The sequence below is a fragment of the Apis laboriosa genome, unplaced genomic scaffold (genome assembly GCF_014066325.1).
Source record: "Apis laboriosa isolate Shangri-la unplaced genomic scaffold, ASM1406632v1 scaffold218_cov154, whole genome shotgun sequence".
Taxonomy (NCBI): Eukaryota; Metazoa; Arthropoda; class Insecta; order Hymenoptera; family Apidae; genus Apis; species Apis laboriosa.
In genome coordinates, this window is record NW_025222359.1 from 144,872 (window position 1) to 165,728 (window position 20,857).

The 20,857-nt window shown below is 26.9% G+C and overlaps 2 protein-coding genes across 4 annotated transcripts in view; both read left to right on the forward strand.

Moving 5' to 3' along the window:
- Nucleotides 1–645: 645 nt before the first annotated feature.
- On the forward strand, nt 646–13,825 carry LOC122712803 (ubiquitin carboxyl-terminal hydrolase 31-like). The gene is made up of 4 exons (XM_043932715.1): nt 646–1,655; nt 9,443–9,816; nt 9,917–11,327; nt 11,422–13,825. Exons 1-4 carry the CDS (start codon nt 771–773, stop codon nt 11,536–11,538), a joined length of 2,787 nt encoding a protein of 928 aa, XP_043788650.1. The 5' UTR covers nt 646–770; the 3' UTR covers nt 11,539–13,825.
- A 1,139-nt stretch (nt 13,826–14,964) lies between these two features.
- The window catches only part of LOC122712760 (protein tweety), a 42,654-nt gene continuing 36,761 nt past the window's right edge, over nt 14,965–20,857 (forward strand). For 2 of the 3 annotated variants that reach the window (XM_043932629.1, XM_043932636.1), the window contains exon 1: nt 15,814–16,018. The gene's annotated coding sequence lies outside the window, so the exon portion shown is untranslated. Of the gene's footprint in view, nt 15,394–15,813; nt 16,019–20,857 lie in introns of those variants that run through there. The other variant, XM_043932630.1, reaches the window with a different exon arrangement.

Genomic DNA, 20,857 nt, shown 5'->3' on the forward strand with positions numbered 1-20,857 from the left:
TAAATTGATATTATTATCATTGTATTCTAATAAAAAATATGAATCTAATTTTTAATTCAACTTATGACTTATAACTTATATAAATCTGTCTATTATTTGTAGCAATCGAAAGAATTATAAATATATTTCAATTCAAATAATATATAATATATGAGAATATTTGATAATGAACGGTCAAAGAAATCATTTTTAAAATCTGTTGACTTTACCGACTTTTATGATTAAATTGAATGTAATTCTTGCAGTTACCGCTCTAAATTGTAGAGGGCATGCCAAACAGCACCATCGATATTTCAGAACATGGAATACAAAATTCCATTAATGATATATTTTATAATACATCACGTATATTTTAAAATATGGAAAAAATCTAATATTATAAGATATAATAATATAATAATATAAATATTTATAACATATTATATTTATATGATATTTCTGCCATATTATAATTCATCAATAAAAAAATATTCTAATATTACTATTAAATATATTACTCATCAATCTTCATAGAGGGCATATCAATCACAGTGACATTGGCATCATCGTCAGCCATTTTATGTAGTCTATGATCGAAGCATCATGAAATCGTGGAAGTCTGTGATAAAGGCAAATGGCCGCCGTAGTGTATAAGAGCGGGTTACGCATATGATGTTTTTCCGCGAACAGTTCCTGACGTACGGTATGTAAAGACGCGTGAGTTGATCATTTGACAAAAAGCGTGATGTGAACGACAAGTGAAAAATTGAACGGTGTTTCCGTGGCCGGCGATGAACGGTGAAAATGCTAGTGCGGTGATGAAATCGGTGTCGGAGGGTGAGCTGGGCGTGGAAGAGGTTAAATTATCAGAATCGAAAATACAGAATTCTATCCCGCGTTTGAAACGTACGTTTACTTTGCCGAGGAATCCGTTTCAAAGTGCCAGCAGGATGTTAAGACGACGTCCGAAACAAAATCGTGATTCAAAAGACAGTAGCAGTGCAACGAGTACTAAAGACAGAAACAATATGCAGCAACATCAGCAGCAAGTGGAAAGCATACAACAAAATATGAGTCGATTACATGGCAGCCAAAGTTATCCAGAAAGGCCTGGTGTAAAAAAAGTGTTCCGTAGACCTTCTTGGAAAAAGTTTATCAACAAAATGGTCCAACACATGTCGAACGTGGGCACACAGAATCATAAAACTTCTCATAGGGACGATCTTAGTTCTAGTGCTGGAGACATAAGGGTACCTCCGCCTCGACCGGCACATATACCGCCTGATAGAGTGCCAGGGGTCATAGGTTTACGCAATCACGGTAACACGTGTTTTATGAACGCTGTATTGCAATGCTTATCGCATACGGACATACTTGCAGAATATTTCGTGCTGGACCAATACAAGGTCGATTTATCCAGAAGAAATAAACTAAACTCTAAAAAATATGGAACAAAAGGAGAGATCACAGAACAGTTGGCTCTTTTATTAAAGGCTATCTGGAGTTGTCAATACGATCCAGAAATGAGCACAGCGTTCAAAAGCGTCGTCGACAAATACGGAAGTCAGTATCGCGGGAACTTGCAGCACGACGCTCAGGAATTCTTGTTATGGCTATTAGATAAAGTGCACGAGGACTTAAATCAAGCCACCAAAAAAAAATATAAAATCATAAAGGTGAGATATCATGAAATTTTTTAAGGTTATGAATAGCATCTTTTCGTGTATTGCATATAATAAATATATTATTACACAATATATTTAATTATAATTATTAGTTAGCCACATTAATTCTAATTTTTTGGTTTTTTTTTTTAACCAAAAAATATATTTACAAATTTATAAATGCTAAAAATATTTATGATAGAATTTTTTAGAATTTGTTTTTTTGTATGATAAAAAGGCGTGTTTATCCAGTTTTGAGTGAATTTTATTTATTAATCGAAGAATCAGTCGACCGTACAATTGTGATCAGGCCTTAACCTAAATTTGTTTCACGTTCGAAAAGTATATGTATGTATATCTACGTGCCGCGCTTTCTGAACGGTTCTATCTAGGAATCCGGACAAATACGCGCGAAAGTTCCATTCCGGAAGAAGTAAAAGATAAATAGAAATCGTCCGTTTACCGTATAATACATATATTTTTTATAAAAAAAATAATATATCTATTCTAATTTAAATTTATGATTAGAATAAATTTTATTTTTGTATTACTATGAATATATATTACTATGAATATTATCATGTAGATCTTTTTTTTTAATTATTTAAATATTTTAAAGTATTTGATTAATAAATGTATTTAATATGTATTAAATATATATTATATATTTATATATATTAGGAATCAATATTCGTTTATTGATAATAAATTATGATTTATTTTCATTATCGAAGATTAATAATTAATAAATAACAATTTTTATCGATATTTAATACTTCATTGACATTGCAAAAGCAATAATTGAGAAAAATTAATTTAATAAATTAATAAAATAACAAATATATTTAATAATATATATGTATATAATTATTTACATATTATATCACGATAGTTTTATTTTTATCTTTGATATGTACAACAATAGCAAAATTATCATCTTATCGGAAAAATTATAATCTTATCGGAACCATTATTTTTAAATATAACTATAATAATTACAGAATATAAAAAAAATTTTTTTTTTAAAATTTAATATCATTTTCTCTAAAATTAAAAATAATTTATATATATTTAATAAACCGCGAACTTGACTAGTGAATCATTTTTTATATTAATACAATATACAAAAAGATATAGTAAAATAGAAAAAGAACAAATTTTAGTTCGCTGATTCACCGCAACGAGATGCCCGCCAACGATAAGTGACGTAACCAGAAAAAAGTGCGCATCATGTTTGGTTCTTTTTTGGTATATATTTTTTTTTTCGATATTTATTTCACGATCAGCTACTGATTTATTATTAATGACATTTTTTTCAATGCTATTGTCTTCTGGTTATATGCAATGAATGCTGTATTTCTTTGTTGGTTAGTGTAATGACGATTACATGAACGATGAGGTAAGAGATAAAGAAAAATGACTTATGAATCATGCTGTTTATCGAACAAAAAACAAACGGAATTGCTGGTAGCATAAATGTGAAAGATAGAGAAAGTACAAACAAAAAATAATTTAAAAAATTTTTTTGCAATTGATGTAAGAGATTTATTAATTATTATTATATATTAATACATTTCTATATATAGAATTTGATTCTTTCGTAATAAAAAATAATTCTATAATTTTTACAATAAAATTCTTATGAATTTTTTTTATAGTATTGTTTATATTTCAAATTTTGGTGTTTTAAAATATTATAGCTAATAGTAGACAAACGAATATTAATAAGTGATTCTCAATTTTGTACTCTTTCAAATTCTTGTCATGTAAAATTATGTGCGTTTATTAATTTTATTAAATAGCTGTACATGTTTTTTATTACAAAACGATTTTAGAAACGTTATTTAAGCAATTACAATTATATGCATACATATAAATATACATGAATATTTTTTAAATTCATTTACAACATTTTAAAAATGTAATTAAATAAAATATTAATATGCGAATATAATTATATATTATTTATATGATTGTATTTAAATACTTTTCGATTTCATCTATAGAATTTTTTATTTGGAAATATAGCTTTAAAAATTTATTGTCGTATAGAAAAACAATATTAACTTATTTTTTTGTTAAAATAACTAATAACTGATGATTAATTAATTATCTAAACAGTTGAATTTTTCTTTAATATATATATATATACATTTTTTATGATTTATTAAATATATTAAATTTTATTATGATTTTTTTCAACTTTTTATCTATCCTCATTAATTGAAATTTATTCATAATCGAGTATCTGCTTTTTTAGTTTTTTTTTTATTTTATTTATTTTATTATATAATTTTTTTCTTTTTTTCTTAAGAGAATAGAAATTGTTTGAAATATTTATCTATATTAAAAATTTATTTATATTCTGTTATCGATTTAATATATTTTTTCTCTGATTTTTTTTCATTTTTTTTTTTTTTTTTCCACATTTCATTCTTCGAATATGTGAATATATGAGCTCATTTGATCCGTTATCTTATCAGACCATTTCTTACATACTATCAAAGTACTATAGTATTTGTTGAGCATCATAAGAAAACAGTCTTCTGGGAGGCAACTCGATAATCCGGATCAAGAATTAATAATGTTCGACATTGTTGCCCCTATGGATTTATCAACTCGTTCGTGCTACTTTTTTGTAACTAGTTTTTTCTTCAAGTGCCCTTCATCAGCTACGTTGACCGACTTCTTTGAAACCGGTCATTGAAAAGCCTTGAAAATTCGAAGATACTCTTTGGAAACATTAACACCTTCTTTCGTAGAAAGTCGTCAGGTGCATTTCATACAAGTTTCTTTTATTACATGTTTAACCATATACATTACAATTTGTTATTTACTAGTGAAATAGTTTTATTGATATATTAAAACCAAAAAATTTTAAAACATCTCATAAAAAAGATAATATTAATTGAAATATATTAAATATTAAATATATATAATATTAATCGAATATAATAAATATACTTTTGTATATAATATTTTAATTCGTATAAAACAATTGTATTATACAACACAATAATTCCAAATGAATCGATATCTTAAAAAGATCGAGAAGTTCGACATTTTTCAAAATACATAAAGCCACTCGAGCACGTGCTAAACGACAGTGCCACGATTTATTGACCTTGCGATAAGATCATTAGTTCTTGCTATTTTAAAATTAGGATACTTACATAAATCGAAATGATTTGCTATTCATATTATTATTTATCATGTGTATATTGAAATCTAATAAAATAAGATTTCTGTTTAATTGTCATAGAAAAAAAATGAAAATTTTATTCATATTTATATAAAAATAAAAATTATTATACATATAAATAAATTAGGTTTTGGTTTAGATAAATTTATTAATTATCACAACTAAATTTCTTAGTTATAATTAATTGTTTTATTGTCTTATCAAATAATTCGTTCGTATTCCTATTTACACACAATTTTTAGAGATTTATCTACAAATATTTTTTATCTGTTGTACACAATTATTTTCACGCGACTTCTTGTGAACTGATTTCATAGTGTTTGTCTCTCAAGCGTCCATGAGCAAATACCACGTGTCCTTAATCGATTATTTTATGATTCTCATTATCGATGCTTCTTTTATCGTCTGTTTCTTCCGCGAACCTTCAATTAAACATTCGTACATGGCAGGACTAAATAGAATTTATCAATATTTTTCGTTTACTTTTTGTAAATAAGTACAAATATCAAATATTGAGAAAAAAAAGCGAGAAAATTATCGAAGAAGACAAAGATTTGAATATAAAATAACATAATGTTACGTTTGATGAAAAACTACCTTCAACGAGACCTTGCACGTGCAACGTGATGCGCGCTTTTATGTAGCAAAAAGGTCGTCTCGCTCTGGCAATCAAAATGAAAATCTGAAGGAAAATTTATGCGTCTTGAAGAAAAAATATGAAAATAAGTTATATTCTGATCTTAGTAATCATTCTTTCACTAAAATATTTGTGAATAGAATTAAGATTTAATCTAGATAAATCATATATACATAAATCAATTTCTAATTTCAATCTAGATAAAATTGTTTTTTTGCTTATAAATATGGAATAGTTTATAAGAATATAATTAATAAAATAATTTTTGATAGAAATTATGATATATAAAAATAATCTATATATAAAAAAATTAAGTGTAAGGAATTAACAATTCAAATAATATTTTAACTTCGGTTCCAATTAAAAAATTAAGATACGTTTATTAACATTATTTCTTTCTTCTAAAAATTAGGGAAAAAATTAATATAATATAATTAATTTGTTAATATAATTAATCATAAAATATAATTATGCAAAGAATAATTTTTTCTTGATTGATATCGAATAATTTTTCTTGAAAATTGATATCGAATAGAATATTTAACAAAAAAAATAAAAAAGAAGAAAAAAATAATAAAAACATTAGAATTTGAATGTAGATTTAAATATTTATTGCCAAACATCGGACTTCCATTTATTGTTGACGGTTCATAAATAATCCAGTAATTTTACATTTATCTGAAAATTGATGGAACTTAAAAAATTAATAAGATCAAATTTTTTTTCTCTTTAAATGAATTATTTGTAAACAATGTATATATTATTTTATAATAGCTTCTGAAAATCTATCGCTAGGACAGAATAAATAGTAATTAGACATGTTAAGCGTTTATATAAGCATAAACAAGCACCTAAAGCTCTGATTTCTTAGTTGCGTTGTTAATCACGATATGCCGTTTCTATGACGTCCTTCGCGTAGTATTACACACATTGAATCATAACATCGAATTAATTATTACTTTTCTGCACGTCTAATTAGTTCTAATCATACTTGGATGGCCCTGATACAGTTTTTAACTATTACCGAATTAAATTAATAACCAGAATGGAAAGGAAAAACGAAAAAGTGAAATTCATTAAATAATAACAATTTCTTTTTTTGTTTAAAATATATTCTAAAAGATTAAAGATATGATATTAATAAAACATTGCATTTGTCTTTATTTCAATTTAATAATTTTATGTTAAAATCAATAATAATATTTTTTATCATTGCAATACATAATATAGCTTATTGAAAAATACCAGAGGAGAAATTTAAGTACTTTCAAATTCCAACTATTGCATTATATTTCAATGCATTCCATGACTATCGGCCTGAAAGAAGTTAATTATAACGGGTCGAGGGACGCTGATTGCTACTGTTACGTAAAGAATGTTTAGAGAAGCCACACTTCCTGTTTTTTGCTTTGTAGTTGTAGGAAGTGAACTATCGATATTTGTCATAACATCAATAAGTTCTAATAAATCATTTCGTGAATCACTTTTTTTTTTAAATTTTTTTTTATTAAAAATGAGAATAAATTAGATTTTATTTAAAATTATAAAATATGAAAATATGGTATATATTAATAATATATATTAGTTTAGTTTAAATTTGAAATAAGAGGATTTTTTTATTACTTTATTAATTTATTATATTTTTATTAATTTATTACTTTAATTTGACATTCAAAAAGATAGTGAAAAAAATGTTGAATCTGACAATTCTAATGAATTCTATAAGGGTTACCGACCGATTGACCAAACTTATTCAACCTTTACATTAGTACACGTGTACCAACATGACATTGACCAATTGTGAAGTTGCGAATTGTAGAATGAGTCGTTACAACCTGTAAGCATCGAAAATTATTTCCGGCAACCGGATCGGCGATATATCCTGTGAACAAACCGATAATTGTGTTTTTGTGGTTTTCACATGAAAAAAAATTATCACTTAATAACAAATAGTTTAATCTTATCTTATTTGGAAAAAATTTATTTTTTATTTTTTTTCGAAAAAAAAATAATTTTATTTAAATATTATTTATTTAAAACTAAATATTATTATTAAATATTAAATATTATTTATTTTTAAATAAATAAATTAAATAAATATAAATGAATAAATGTAATTATTTTTTTATGATTAAAATTTTTTTAATCGATTTTTTAATTATTTCCTTTTTTATTTTGTTAAAAATCGTATAATTAATTTTACGAAATTCTTCATAATATGTATTTTTAATTACTATTATTTTGATTATGTGAAATATATATTTGAAAAAATTGCAATTAGAAGGTCATAAAAACAAGTTTTATCTATCCGATTAAGGGAAGCCTTCCATGCCAACTGAGCACACTTTCTCGAGAATTTGCTGATCTGAAAGGGGACAGTGAAAAAGCACGAGGCTTACAGAATATTTCTGAATACTACTATCTAATATTCTAAATAATTAAATTATTATTTAAAAATATTTAATTTAAAGTATTTAATTTTAGTAATATAAATTTTTAAAAATATATTTATATTTAAGATATACATGAATCTTATATATTAAATATAATATTTAAATAGAATATAATACATATGTATTATGTATATGAAAAATAAGTATTTTTTGTAAACTAGCATTGTTACTTATTAGAATATTGGTTTAATTCCTAAAAAATAGTTCGATACGAACTTGTGAATTTTAACGAGTCATCGACAATTGTTTGGTGTTAATTAAAATATCTCACTTGCTTTGCTCTTTCAATCATATCTGTTACGAAATCAAAAAGTGCAACAGACGGCATAGACAGCAACAAACTACTGGTAGACAGTTATTATTAGAATAAACGAGTTATAAATAATCGTCTTTATGTATCTTGAGTGATAAATTGTTTGTACAAATGATGCATGTCTCAATGATGCATTTCTCATAAAAAATAAATCCATACGATTCTGTTACGTATAAATAAATGTTTATAAATCGTGAAACAACAGTATATACATTTTTTTCGTTAATATAAAAATTTAAGAAATGGAAACCTTTCAATTTATGAAAGGTTATTACCAAATAATTTATGTTTTGCTTTTTATTCCTTTTTTTCTTTTCGATATATTGATGACTCAATATAATTTATTTCTTCTTTTATTAGTTTAATAATTCTTCATTTGATTAAGAATTTATTAATGATAAATATTTTTTATTATTTTTTTAATGTGATGATATTAAATTATTATATTTCAATACAATTTTATGTTTTTTGATTAAGTTTCTTTTGTTAGTATTTTTCCATCATTTTGTAACAAAATTAATTCGTATGATATATTGTTTGTTTGGCTTCTTATCTTGTTTAACATATCGATGACGTAAAGTAAAATATTCCTAAGGTTAAAATATTCCCTTGATTAAATGCAGGTATATACAAAGTATACACGATTATTTGCATTTTAATAAAACATTACCAATATTCTTATGATATTTGTGATAAAGATTAATTGTTTCGTTATTGCTTTTACATTCATTTGAATGGCTTCGATATCTTCATGATAAAACCAATAGCATTCTTTATATCATTACGAACCAAGTTTCTTAATAATACAATAAATATGATTTAATTGAATATGATAAATTATTATTAAATTTTCAAAAAAGAACTTTTTGAAATGTAAAGATTAGTAATTGGAATAATAAATAAAAAAAATAATAAAATTTCAAATTTTAATGAAATATTTTATTATATAATACATTAGCAAAAATATATCTATATTAAATAAATCGATATTATATAGAATATACATAATTAATCACAAAACAAAATAATATCTCAGATTAGAAAGTTTCTCCGTTTTCTCTTAGAAAATGTCGACTTACCTTATTCCTATTAAATTAGAATGTTATTTATAATACAATAAAAATATTAATCAAATAGTATTGTATATCATAAATGCATTTATTTATTAACAAAATGTTTTTATTTTATTTACAGAATTCCTTCGGCAGGCCGGATGATATTGTCGCGGCGGAAACTTTGGCAAATCATGTCCGTTGTAACAATTCGTTTGTGCATGCAGTGTTCCAAGCTCAATTTCGGTCTAGTTTGACTTGTCCAAGATGCCACCGACAATCGAATACGTTCGATCCTTTCCTTTGTGTGTCAGTACCTGTCCCGCAAAATCATCGACAGATGAATCTTTTCGTGAATGTTCTTTATACGTCACAACAACCGCGGCAAGTAAAAATCGGTGTAAGTGTAAATCAGATGGCCAATGTAAGAGAACTCAGAGAAATTTTGGCCAGTGATACCGGTATCGATGAGAATCACATGTTACTCACGGAAGTTCATGATGAAGGATTTCATAGGTAAACTATTATTTCCGATTTATTCTTCTGCAGATTATATTAAATAAATGAATGTTATTTTAGTTTTAAAATACCTTTTTTTGTTATTTATTACTTACAGAACTTTCTCTGATTGCCAACCTTTATCTGTGATTACGGAAAACGATCCGCTTTACTGTATAGAACTGCCACAGTTGAAGGAACCTACAGAGCAAGCATATATTCTACTTGTATGGATTAACATTCTTATGAAAGGAGATCTAAGGCAACGTTTTGGTAGTCCATATACTATGCAAGTATCTAGAGAAACATCATATGAAGATTTACAAAAACTTTTATTAAAAGAAATGCATAGTGTTCTGGCTGATGATGTGCTTACGTCGAGTCAGAGTCCTGGACTATTTAATATTCGAGTAGCGGATCCTGCAGCTACTCCTATTCAAGATGAACATCCGTGTATAGATCCTTGTGTAGAACATCCCCTTTACACAGAACAAATTGAACAAGCATTGGCTCTCTGTGCCGATGATTCTGGTCCTCAGCATGTAAAATTAATTCTTGAATGGGATGAAGCTACTAAGTGTAATATTATTCAAGATGATAGTGATCAAATCGAAGAACATGCCAGTGTAAAACAATTGAAAACAAATTCTGAACTGGGGGGAGCTGTTACTTTAGAAGAATGTTTTGATCTATATACAAGAGCCGAAATATTAGGAGCGGAAGACGCGTGGCACTGTCCATATTGTAATAAGAAACAAGAAGTTGTGAAGAAATTGGGTCTTTGGTCTTTACCTGATATCTTAGTTATTCATTTAAAAAGATTTCGACAACAGTCTAAACAAAGATCTACATCTAAATTGACCATGTTAGTCGATTTTCCTTTGTATGGTTTCGATATGACTCCCCATCTTGCTCATAATGGAGTTCAAACGCATAATAACGTGAGTAGTTTAGGTGGTCTAGGCTGGTCACCCTGGAAAAAACCTAGACCTCGTCAACAAAATATCCCAAAATATGACGAAAACGTTTATGATCTTTATGCAATTTGTAACCATCATGGACAAGATTTACAGGGAGGTCATTATACCGCATTTTGCCGAAACCCATATGATACTCAATGGTATTGTTTTGACGATACCCGAGTAGAAGCCGTAAATGATACTAATTTAATAACAAATGCTGCATATATGTTGTTTTATCAACGTAGAGGGTTAACTAATAATTCTGGTAATTCTTCAGCCGCATCTACAAGTTCTGCCGGGTCTGGACTTGATCATTGGGTTTCAAAAATGCCACCATTTTATTTTAACAATAAGACTAATAACAATGTTTCAAATAACAATCAAAGCAAATCACAGGAAGTGTTGTGTCAAGATAAAATCGTAGAAGAAAAGAATATAACGAATTTTAATAGAGGATGTCGTAATTATGCTACTTTGCAACCGAAGAAAAGAAATGTTGCGACAGAAACGGATATTAGCCAGATCGATCACTATTCAGATGATGAAGCACCTTGTAGAAGAGAATGGGTAAATTCATATTATTGATATATATAATTTTAATTGTAGATGATTTAAAAATATTATTTTACATTTTAATTTTACATTTATATATAATTTTTAGGCTTCACCAAAACCTGTTCGAAAAATGTCGTCCATTACGTTAATACCGCAATCTACAATAATCCATAGTGCCAGTAGTGATCCAGACACAACAATAATACACGAGTCAACGTTGTAACACACAATTTAAGCCAGATTAGATCTGGCTCGAGCAACGCTCAATGTATAGTGCCTGGAATGGTGTGTGAAAGATCAGAAATAAATTAGAAATAAAGAGTAAAAATAAATACAAAAATATATAACAACTTTTCGCGGAATTTAACTCCATTCATTTCTTATCAAAGACTTAATGTAGTCTATTTAGAAACAAATATGAAAATCTTTCACTTTGAATTTATACATATAAGAAAGCTTTTCTTTTATATTAAGCATCGACCGAACAAAGAATATCTAGAATCTCTCTAATTTCTTTGTTTTGATATTGAAAAAAGAAAAAAATAGAAAGTTACAATATTAGATGAATATTTTCTGAGAATGTAAATGAAACTCGAGGCATTAGTGATTTTTGTATTTATATCGTATTTACAAATTGCGTGAATTGTATTGTACATTCTAGTTGTTAGAAAACTTTTTAAGAAAAGGACAAATATTCAGTATCAAAAAGTATGAATCCCTTATTTACATGCTGTCTATTGTTAATACTTAGATTTTTTTCAATGCAATAGGTAACTAATATTTTACATATGTCCAACAAGAATGTACATGTGTCAAAGAAACTTTGTACGCGACTTTTTTTTCGAATTTGCGGATCAAATATCGTATGCGTCGTGTTGCAATGAAACTATGACAATAACTGAATCTTATTTAGCAGGATTCATGTATTACAATGACTTTCTTTTCAATAATAATTCTTGTTTGGACATATTATATAGTTGCTAATCATTGCTTTGAATTTATGCTTAATTATAATATTTATATCATATTTGTATCACCTACTAGTGGCCTTATCTCAGTAATTAATATTAATATGTCATTTGCAATCATACAAGCATAGTTACTATTTTGACAGCGTTTTATTACCAAACATTGACATTGTATCGTGAAAGCCACCAAATTGTAACATATATATCACTAATTCTTTGGATTCTAATGAATCGACGACCAAAAAAATCAATATACTTCCATTTAAAAGTCTCGTTCTTCCTCTAATAATCGGCATAATTAAATTTTGTTATTCGAAAAAGATAATATGTCGGTTCTTAATAGAGTGGCTTTCCTAATATTCTTCAGCGATGTCTTTTTTTGTATTTTATTCTCAAATACTCTAATCTCTCAGTTGTAACGAGCATTCCACTTATTGTTAGATTTGTTTATAAATAGAAGATGATGAAAAACAGAAGCATGAAAGTGAAACAAATTTATATATATTCATATACACGTAGGTGTATAATTTGTGAGTGAAAGATATTTAAGTTATTTTAAAAGTAACATTTATTACTAGTCATATGTATCGTGGACGGGATGTGGCGACTAAAGAATGTATGTGACGAATTGTAACACAATTAATATCGAATTCATTATAATAATATAAAAAAAGATATTTGATTGAAATAAAAAAAAAACGTAAGATATAACTTGATATACATGTTTTAAAGGCGTTTACACGTAAATTGGTTCCTGTGACAAGATTAAACAAGTGCCATGATGGTCTTAGAGATATAATACTCAATAAAAATTCAAATATTTTTATACTCGGTTTAATAACGATTGTTCTTTTCAAATTTAGTAATTGAAAACTTAAATATCTTAAAAATTAATCAATAATCAATAAACTATATGTAAATAATTATAGTAAAGAAATGCAATTTTTCTATAAATATTCCAATTACTGGATTTGAAAAGAGACATCACATTAAATGATCGAGTATTATTCAGTTCAAAATAAGAAGTTCCCTTCGTGGCATTTAATAAACTGCATGATAGAATGAATGTGTAGAATGTGTGATAAACAGAAGTAAAGGAAAGCCACTACCCGTTTATTATTCTATGATTTTAGAATTTTGTGCATTCACGTTAATCGACTGAGGGATATGTTATTAATTATATTATCGCTGTTTTTGTTGAAATAAATTAGGAAATGTATATATAAATGAAAAAAAACGTCATTCCACTTTGTGCACGCTGAATTATGTCAGCTTTGATCTATGATTCTAAATACTTCGCGTTTTTTGAAGTAACTGTTGATGCTTGTTATGTTTATAGACAATTAATTGCCACGCTTTTTATAATTTTTCAAGAGCACGCGTGGGAAATTCCCTTGCATCAATTCAGAAATTTCAATGTGGAAAGAAAATATCGACCAATTGTATACTAGTCTAATATATTTTATTGTAGTCTGCGAAATATATAATAATTTGTTGCATATTGAAGAAATTTGTGAAAAGATAAATATCAATTATGTCGAATTTTATTTTAATTATATCAGTTTATAAATAATAGAGTATAGATCAAATAGATAAAAAAGCAAATTTGAATTCGAAATGAGATATTGTATAATACTATTATTCAAGTCTAATGTAAAAAGTTTATAAATAATTAGGAATAAAATAAATCGTAATATACAGAGATTTGTCAATAAAAGTAATATTCATACATAAAATATTTGGAATATAGTAATTTAAAGAAAAATTATGTATTTGACTATTATTTACATTAAAATTCGATTATAAAATATGCGTTCATTTTAAAAATATATATTGATCCCAATTCTTTTGTTATTTAATAAAAATATAGTATTTATTTTGTTATACTTGAGAAATATGTAGTAAAATTAATTGTTTTTAATTTAGTAATAAACAAATTATAAAAAAATTATATGAAACGATATGATTTATATAAAAAAATATTATATAATAAATATATAAATAATTTAATAATATATTAAAAATTTAATATTCAGTGTTTAATTTGAATTTTATATTTTCGCGCCATTCAATGTTATAATGGAGTATATATAACTGTTAATAAAAAATTGTTTATTACTTTTACTTTATTTATAAAAGAAGAAATTAATTTTTTAATTTGTTGCATTTAAAATAATTAACAGTATAAATTAAATATTTTCTTTTAACTGAAAATTTTATTTTCTAAATTTTTTAATATTTTTCATAAATTGTCAGTCATCATTTTTAACAGTTGATATTTTAAAATATATTAATTTTATTTTTAATTATTTAAAAAAATATATAAAATTATAAAGTCATGATTTATGTATGAAAAAAAATTATAAATTTTTTGTTTTTATATTATAATTTTTCTTTATTTTGTAATATTTTTTTACATCAAGAAAAAAAGAAATAAATAATATCAAGTCTTATTTCTTAATAATAATAAATATAATCTGTTTCTTTAATATAAATATATATTTTAAAACTTATTCCATTAATTAATTCTATCGATATTAGAAATTTAAAAATATTTAAGTAGTATATACAGCATTTACATAAAATATAGCACATTTTAAATATTTATTGTATATTTTATGTAAAATACGACAAATTTATAAGCATAAACTATGAAATGTATTGCTTTTCACAATATGTATATCGAAATTCATAATATATTGCTTACAATGTAGGCCAGAAAGATTTAAGTAGTTTCAATATTGCACGGTCTGCTCAAATAAATTGTTTCAATTTGGTGGATTATCACGAAATTTTTCTTATCCGATACATGTATGATTAAAGGCTTGGATTACGAATAATGAATAATATCATCTTACATTTAATCGAAAAGTGTACCGAGCATCAAGAGTCTTCTCTCGATATTTACTTCAAACGAAATAATTCGTTGAAGCGAACTGTACATACGTACATCTTACGAGAAAGATGAAATTGTATGGTATTACATTGGGATTGGTCGTGGCGCCACCCCACTCCGTGAAGACTTTCAGTCGAGCTCGAACCTTCATCGGGTGTGGAGTGTGTGTTGCATTGTCGTGTGTTAGTGTTCAGATTATTCACTGAAAATTAAGGTAAGAGAATTTTTTTACGTAATACATAACTAAATACATAATAATAAAAATATATCGTTTGCATCGTTTAACAATTACAATTATAACATAAAGCCGGTAAATCATTACACAAAAACTATTTTTGTCCTCGTTATTAGTCGATGTTGCATGGAAACAATATCGTGTACGACGGAGTTTCAATGATTTGTTTACTTATGCTCAAAATATATACGAAGTTTAAGTTAACCATCGGCATTCTAATGAAAGCAACAACAAGAGACAGCGCCTCTCCCACGAGATAAGAGAGACAGAGAGAATGGTGGCGCTCAGAGCCGTCTTCGTGTGTACTCTCGGGATCGATACACAGTACACACTTGGCGCGACGTTCGTGTAAGGTTACGGTTTGTACGGGATCGCATGCGGGTGTGTATGCTTCTTTCCATGCTTGTCTCCTGTGACGTCGTTGTGTTACGTGTCTGCGTGCATGCTCTCTATAAGCGAGGGTGGATTTTCGGTGTAGCTACAGAAAAATTCAAAGAAATTGAGAAGAACGCGTCAGACTATGCGGGTACTTCATGCAACGCACCCTCTCTCAAGGCGAGCGCGCCGGCAACCGTTGCTGAAAAGAAACGTGTGAGAATGACAAGTAAGTGCAGTAAAGATATTCAAAAAGGGAGATTTGCTGTCTGGTATACCGCGAATTATAATAGTGAGACTTGTCACATTATTTTGCTTCTATGAATATATTATATAAAAAATATTGCTTATTTATTGCTTTTATTAAATGTAATAGAATTAGATTTTAATTTAATTTAAATTAGACATAATTTTTTATATTAAATTATAAAAATCTGTTAATATATTATACTATTATTTTTCATTGTTTTCATTTTATATTATTTTATATTATAAAAAGCAAAATTTAACTATATGGGAAAAAATATTCATATTTGATATAATAATGTGACAAAAATACAGTGATATTATTTTCATATTATATTTCTAATATTCATGAAATTAACAGCAATATGTTCTTTCTTCTTTTTTTTTTTTTTTTTTATTATATTAGTGTTAGATTAGATAGACAAAGGTTAGATGTTAGAGGTTAGAAACATGTAGCTAACTGTTAATCACTTTATCCGTTATTTTCATATTGACAATTTGATCTTATGAATACTTTTGAAAATTGGTAGAGTTAGTCAATAAAATAAAATAGTCATAATATACTCGATCGATTTGTGGGAATCGAAAAACCGCAACGCGTGCGATAATCTATCATTAGAATAAGTTTCACTCTCCGAGTAACTTTTTACGTAATGAGAAATTGTAATATCTTAACCTATTTATTGGTTCGATAGACAATCATATTTTAGTGAACTATATCACACTATGATATATTTCTTGATATAATACTTTCATGTATTATTTCTCACTCTTTTTTTTAATATTTAATTACATAAGTATTCCTTACGTGCATTTTTTATAAACAATTTTATTAAATGTTTGCTATAATAGAAATTTTATTGTAAAAAATTGATTGAATGTTTTATTCATAGATTTTTTTTGAACATATATGTTACATGTTTATACGTATAGAAAATTTTCTTAAGACAATACATTCGAAAATAATCTAATCTAAGAAATTATATTTATTGTTATATTTATTGTTTATGTCATCTATTTCTATTATTTATAACGCTTTAGATTTTTTTTAATGAGTCTATAATGAGTTATACATATATAAATAATATTCTGATCGCAAATTTTTTCTTTATTTCAAAGAATCGGATATTTAATAAGATTAATATTTAATAAGATTAATATTAAGTAAATATGAAATAAAAATATAGATGAAAAAGACAAATCTAAACATTCGAACGAAGTAGTCGATATTATCTATTTGTTTCATTGAATAAAGAACGAAACACGAAATATCTAGTATTTCGATGATCATAACTTTCATATGAAATTTTATATTTCCTTATATATTACTCGACAAAATAATTTACAAATAAAAATTTGAAAAAAAAAAAAGAGAGCAAGTATACTTGATTTTGTTCTGTATATTGCAGTAATATACTGATATTTCGAATTCGTTTTTTTGAATTTTTAATTTTACAATGATTTAAAAATCAATTTTAACTTATAGAAAATTTACACATATATTCGTGTATTCATTCATACGTAATATTAAATTGTGTGTTTGTTTTTTATGTGATGTAAAACATCTCTCTATCGAGATGCTCTAAATCAATAACAACCAACTGCAAGTGATGTCAATTTCAATGAAACTAGAACGCGACGGTATTATTTTAATAAATGGTACGCGAAAAATTAATTATATGAAAAATTCAAACTTATCGAACTATGCTTTGAAGAAAACCTGTATTTTCGAAATATAATTCTTTAGCATATATCACGAACACATTTACCACAAGTAGAAATGAACGTGTGTTAGTAATGTCAATTCGTTAAATCACGACAAAGATAATTAACCGATCAAGTAACAAATAAAATAGTTTTTGTTATCTATCGCTTAAATTACAGATAACCAGTTAAATACACCCATGACCGATTCATTTTGATCGTTTAACGGTTCGAGATAATTATCTGCCATTTGATAGCTTATTTAGTTCCAACGGTAATTAATGCTTTAAATTTTCGTAGCTAATGATATAATAGATTTATTCTTTACACTTTAATAAGTATCTTATTAATATAATGTCAAATATAAATCAATGCGTTATCTTATGAATACTTATACTCTGTATATCATATTTAATTCAATAATAATATTTGTTAATTTATAAATTAACGCTAGGGAATAATAATACGCAATGTTTGCTATTTTTTAATAGCGAATTGATATAATTTTAATTTATTATAGAATCATTTTAAATGAATGCTAACCAAAAAGAGACGAGATGAGATGATGGACGAGAAAAGAAAAACAATTAGTTTAAACTTGTACGCATCACTAACTCGGAATAATTGGGCCAATCGATAGTTACTACCCTTAGTTCACCCTTCACTTCTAATGAACTCAAATCATGTGCAAAATCGTCATCGTGTACACTCGTACATATTATTACACTTGATTTATAATCTATATTCATCTATATTTAAAATTTACTATCTCTTATCATTATACCATTACCAGAATACATCATTTTGTATATGTACATTTTTAAAATTCAATCAAAAATTACATGAATATAGATTATAATTTTTACTTTACTTATACAAATATAAAATAAAAATTAGAATAAATATATTACTCGAGTAGAATAATACAAAATAACAAAATAATAATAAACAAATAATTGTCAAAATATGTCCAACAGAGATTTTAAACATATAGTTACATTTAACATACGTATAACGATTGAGTCAAATCCTTGACCCTCGCACACCATACACTTTCTCTAGTAACTTAATACAACACCCATCTTCGTAACGCAACTTCTTCTTCCGGTAACTATCATAGGTCACCGGATACAATCGAACGTGGCAACCATAATTATTACCATTCGATTAATTACAACACGCATACTTAATTACAACTCGAAATCATAAACGTCCAATCAACACTTGCCAAAAGGATCTCGAGAAGAATCAGAATAAATAATTCCACGCGTTAAACCGCGTTATAATGAAATTCCCGATTGACTTTGATGCTCGTCAAAGGGTCGTCGACTGTCGTGCTCTCGACGAGCAAAGACCCTTCGAAAAAGTGGAGATATTTTCGCGTGACACGCGACCACGTTCCTCGCAGAGCACGCGCGTTTCGTGGTTGAATCGAACGGAAGCATTATTGAATCGGCAATACGGCCGAGTGGCTCATTGGAATGCAGTGATGCATCGCTATATATACGTGAAGCTGGCGGCGGGTGCCAGTGGTCGGTCTATGGCGCATCTTCAGACTTAAACAAACGATCGGTATGCAAGGTGAGAGGCCTATCTATTCAAGCCTCGACGGAATGCAAAAAAAGCCGACGTTTCCAGACAAAGGGGGATATCGGGCTCTGACCGAGTGGAAGTCTTCCTGATGCCCGTTATTCGTATGTCTCCTTGCTTCTTCACCCTTGAAAACGCGGCTGGAAATCCGAGATCCTATCCGAGCAAACTCGTTCCGTCTCCAAACTGGACGTGTCACGCATGTGCTTTTTCTGACCCCTAAAGGCCACCTGTCCATCGTCGCGCATCGCCTGTTTCAAGCTTCCATGCAGCTTATGGGGCAATGTAAAGCAATGAGCGGTCGTTTACCAAACAGTAGCACGCTTTCATTGCGATTGCGCTTTCGTTTAGACGCCCAGCTTACGATACTGGCGACAACCAGGCGTATTATTGCCGCGAATCAATTATTTTTGTACTTTGTCTTCGTAAAAAAATCGTATCTTCTTAAACGGATATGGATATTTTTTTTCTATTTTATTGATAAAATATTATTTCTCAAGTTTTGCAAGTTTGATATTCGGGCGGAAATTTTGAAAAATGTTTTATGATGTTTTCGATCTATTTGAGATTGATAACACATTGTGTGGCAATGTGATATTTATTCAAAAGAGCGAATTTATGTTATCAATCAGTTAAAAAACTAATAAAAAAAAAAAAATAACAGAGAAAAAATATTATAATTGCTATTATTTTCAAGATAGAATAAAAAATATATTAAGAATTTCGGTTACGTAATGAAAACAATATAAAAGAAATTCCGATTTCTGAAAGTACGTAGAGAAAGAGTTTAAAATTCATTGTTTTCACAATTCAAGGAAGAAAAGAAAGAGATTTTTTTGTTTAATTTACATCGATTGTCAAGATTCCATATTTAAAGTACAAGGGCCATTTAACGAGGGGGTGTTCGAGATTGACAAAACGCGTTATTGAACCGAGAGGAGTACTCAATTATTTGGCTTGTTATGCCTCGAATCTGAACTAACTGAAAAGAATCGAGGCATTTGGGCAATTGATCGAATATGGTCATATAATTGTTGAGAATGATTAGACTTGAATACTCGAGGATAAGTTATTCCTTCTTTTCAAATGCTTGAAAGTACTTTTTAAATTCTTGCTTTGTGATTTATTCAATTATCGGATATTATTATTCAGATATTTTTTCAATGATTTTAAAAAGAAAATTTTTTATCATCGTAGAAAAAATTGAAATTACTTATAATCAAACAAAATGATAATTACGAGGAAAAATTTAAAAAGAGATAAATTCAAATGATATACAAATGATATGTTTATCATTTCTTATAAGATACAATTACCATATGGAATATAATCACATTATAGATACACATATACATCATTATATTACATATAATGATTACATCTATACACCATTGTATTTATTATCTCATTTATTGAATGATTTGATCCAAACATATATCTTAAATGTCATATCATTTCAAATAATACTTTCATTACGAAAATCACGAAAATTCGATCTGACAAGATAAACCTTTCCATAAAAGTTGTG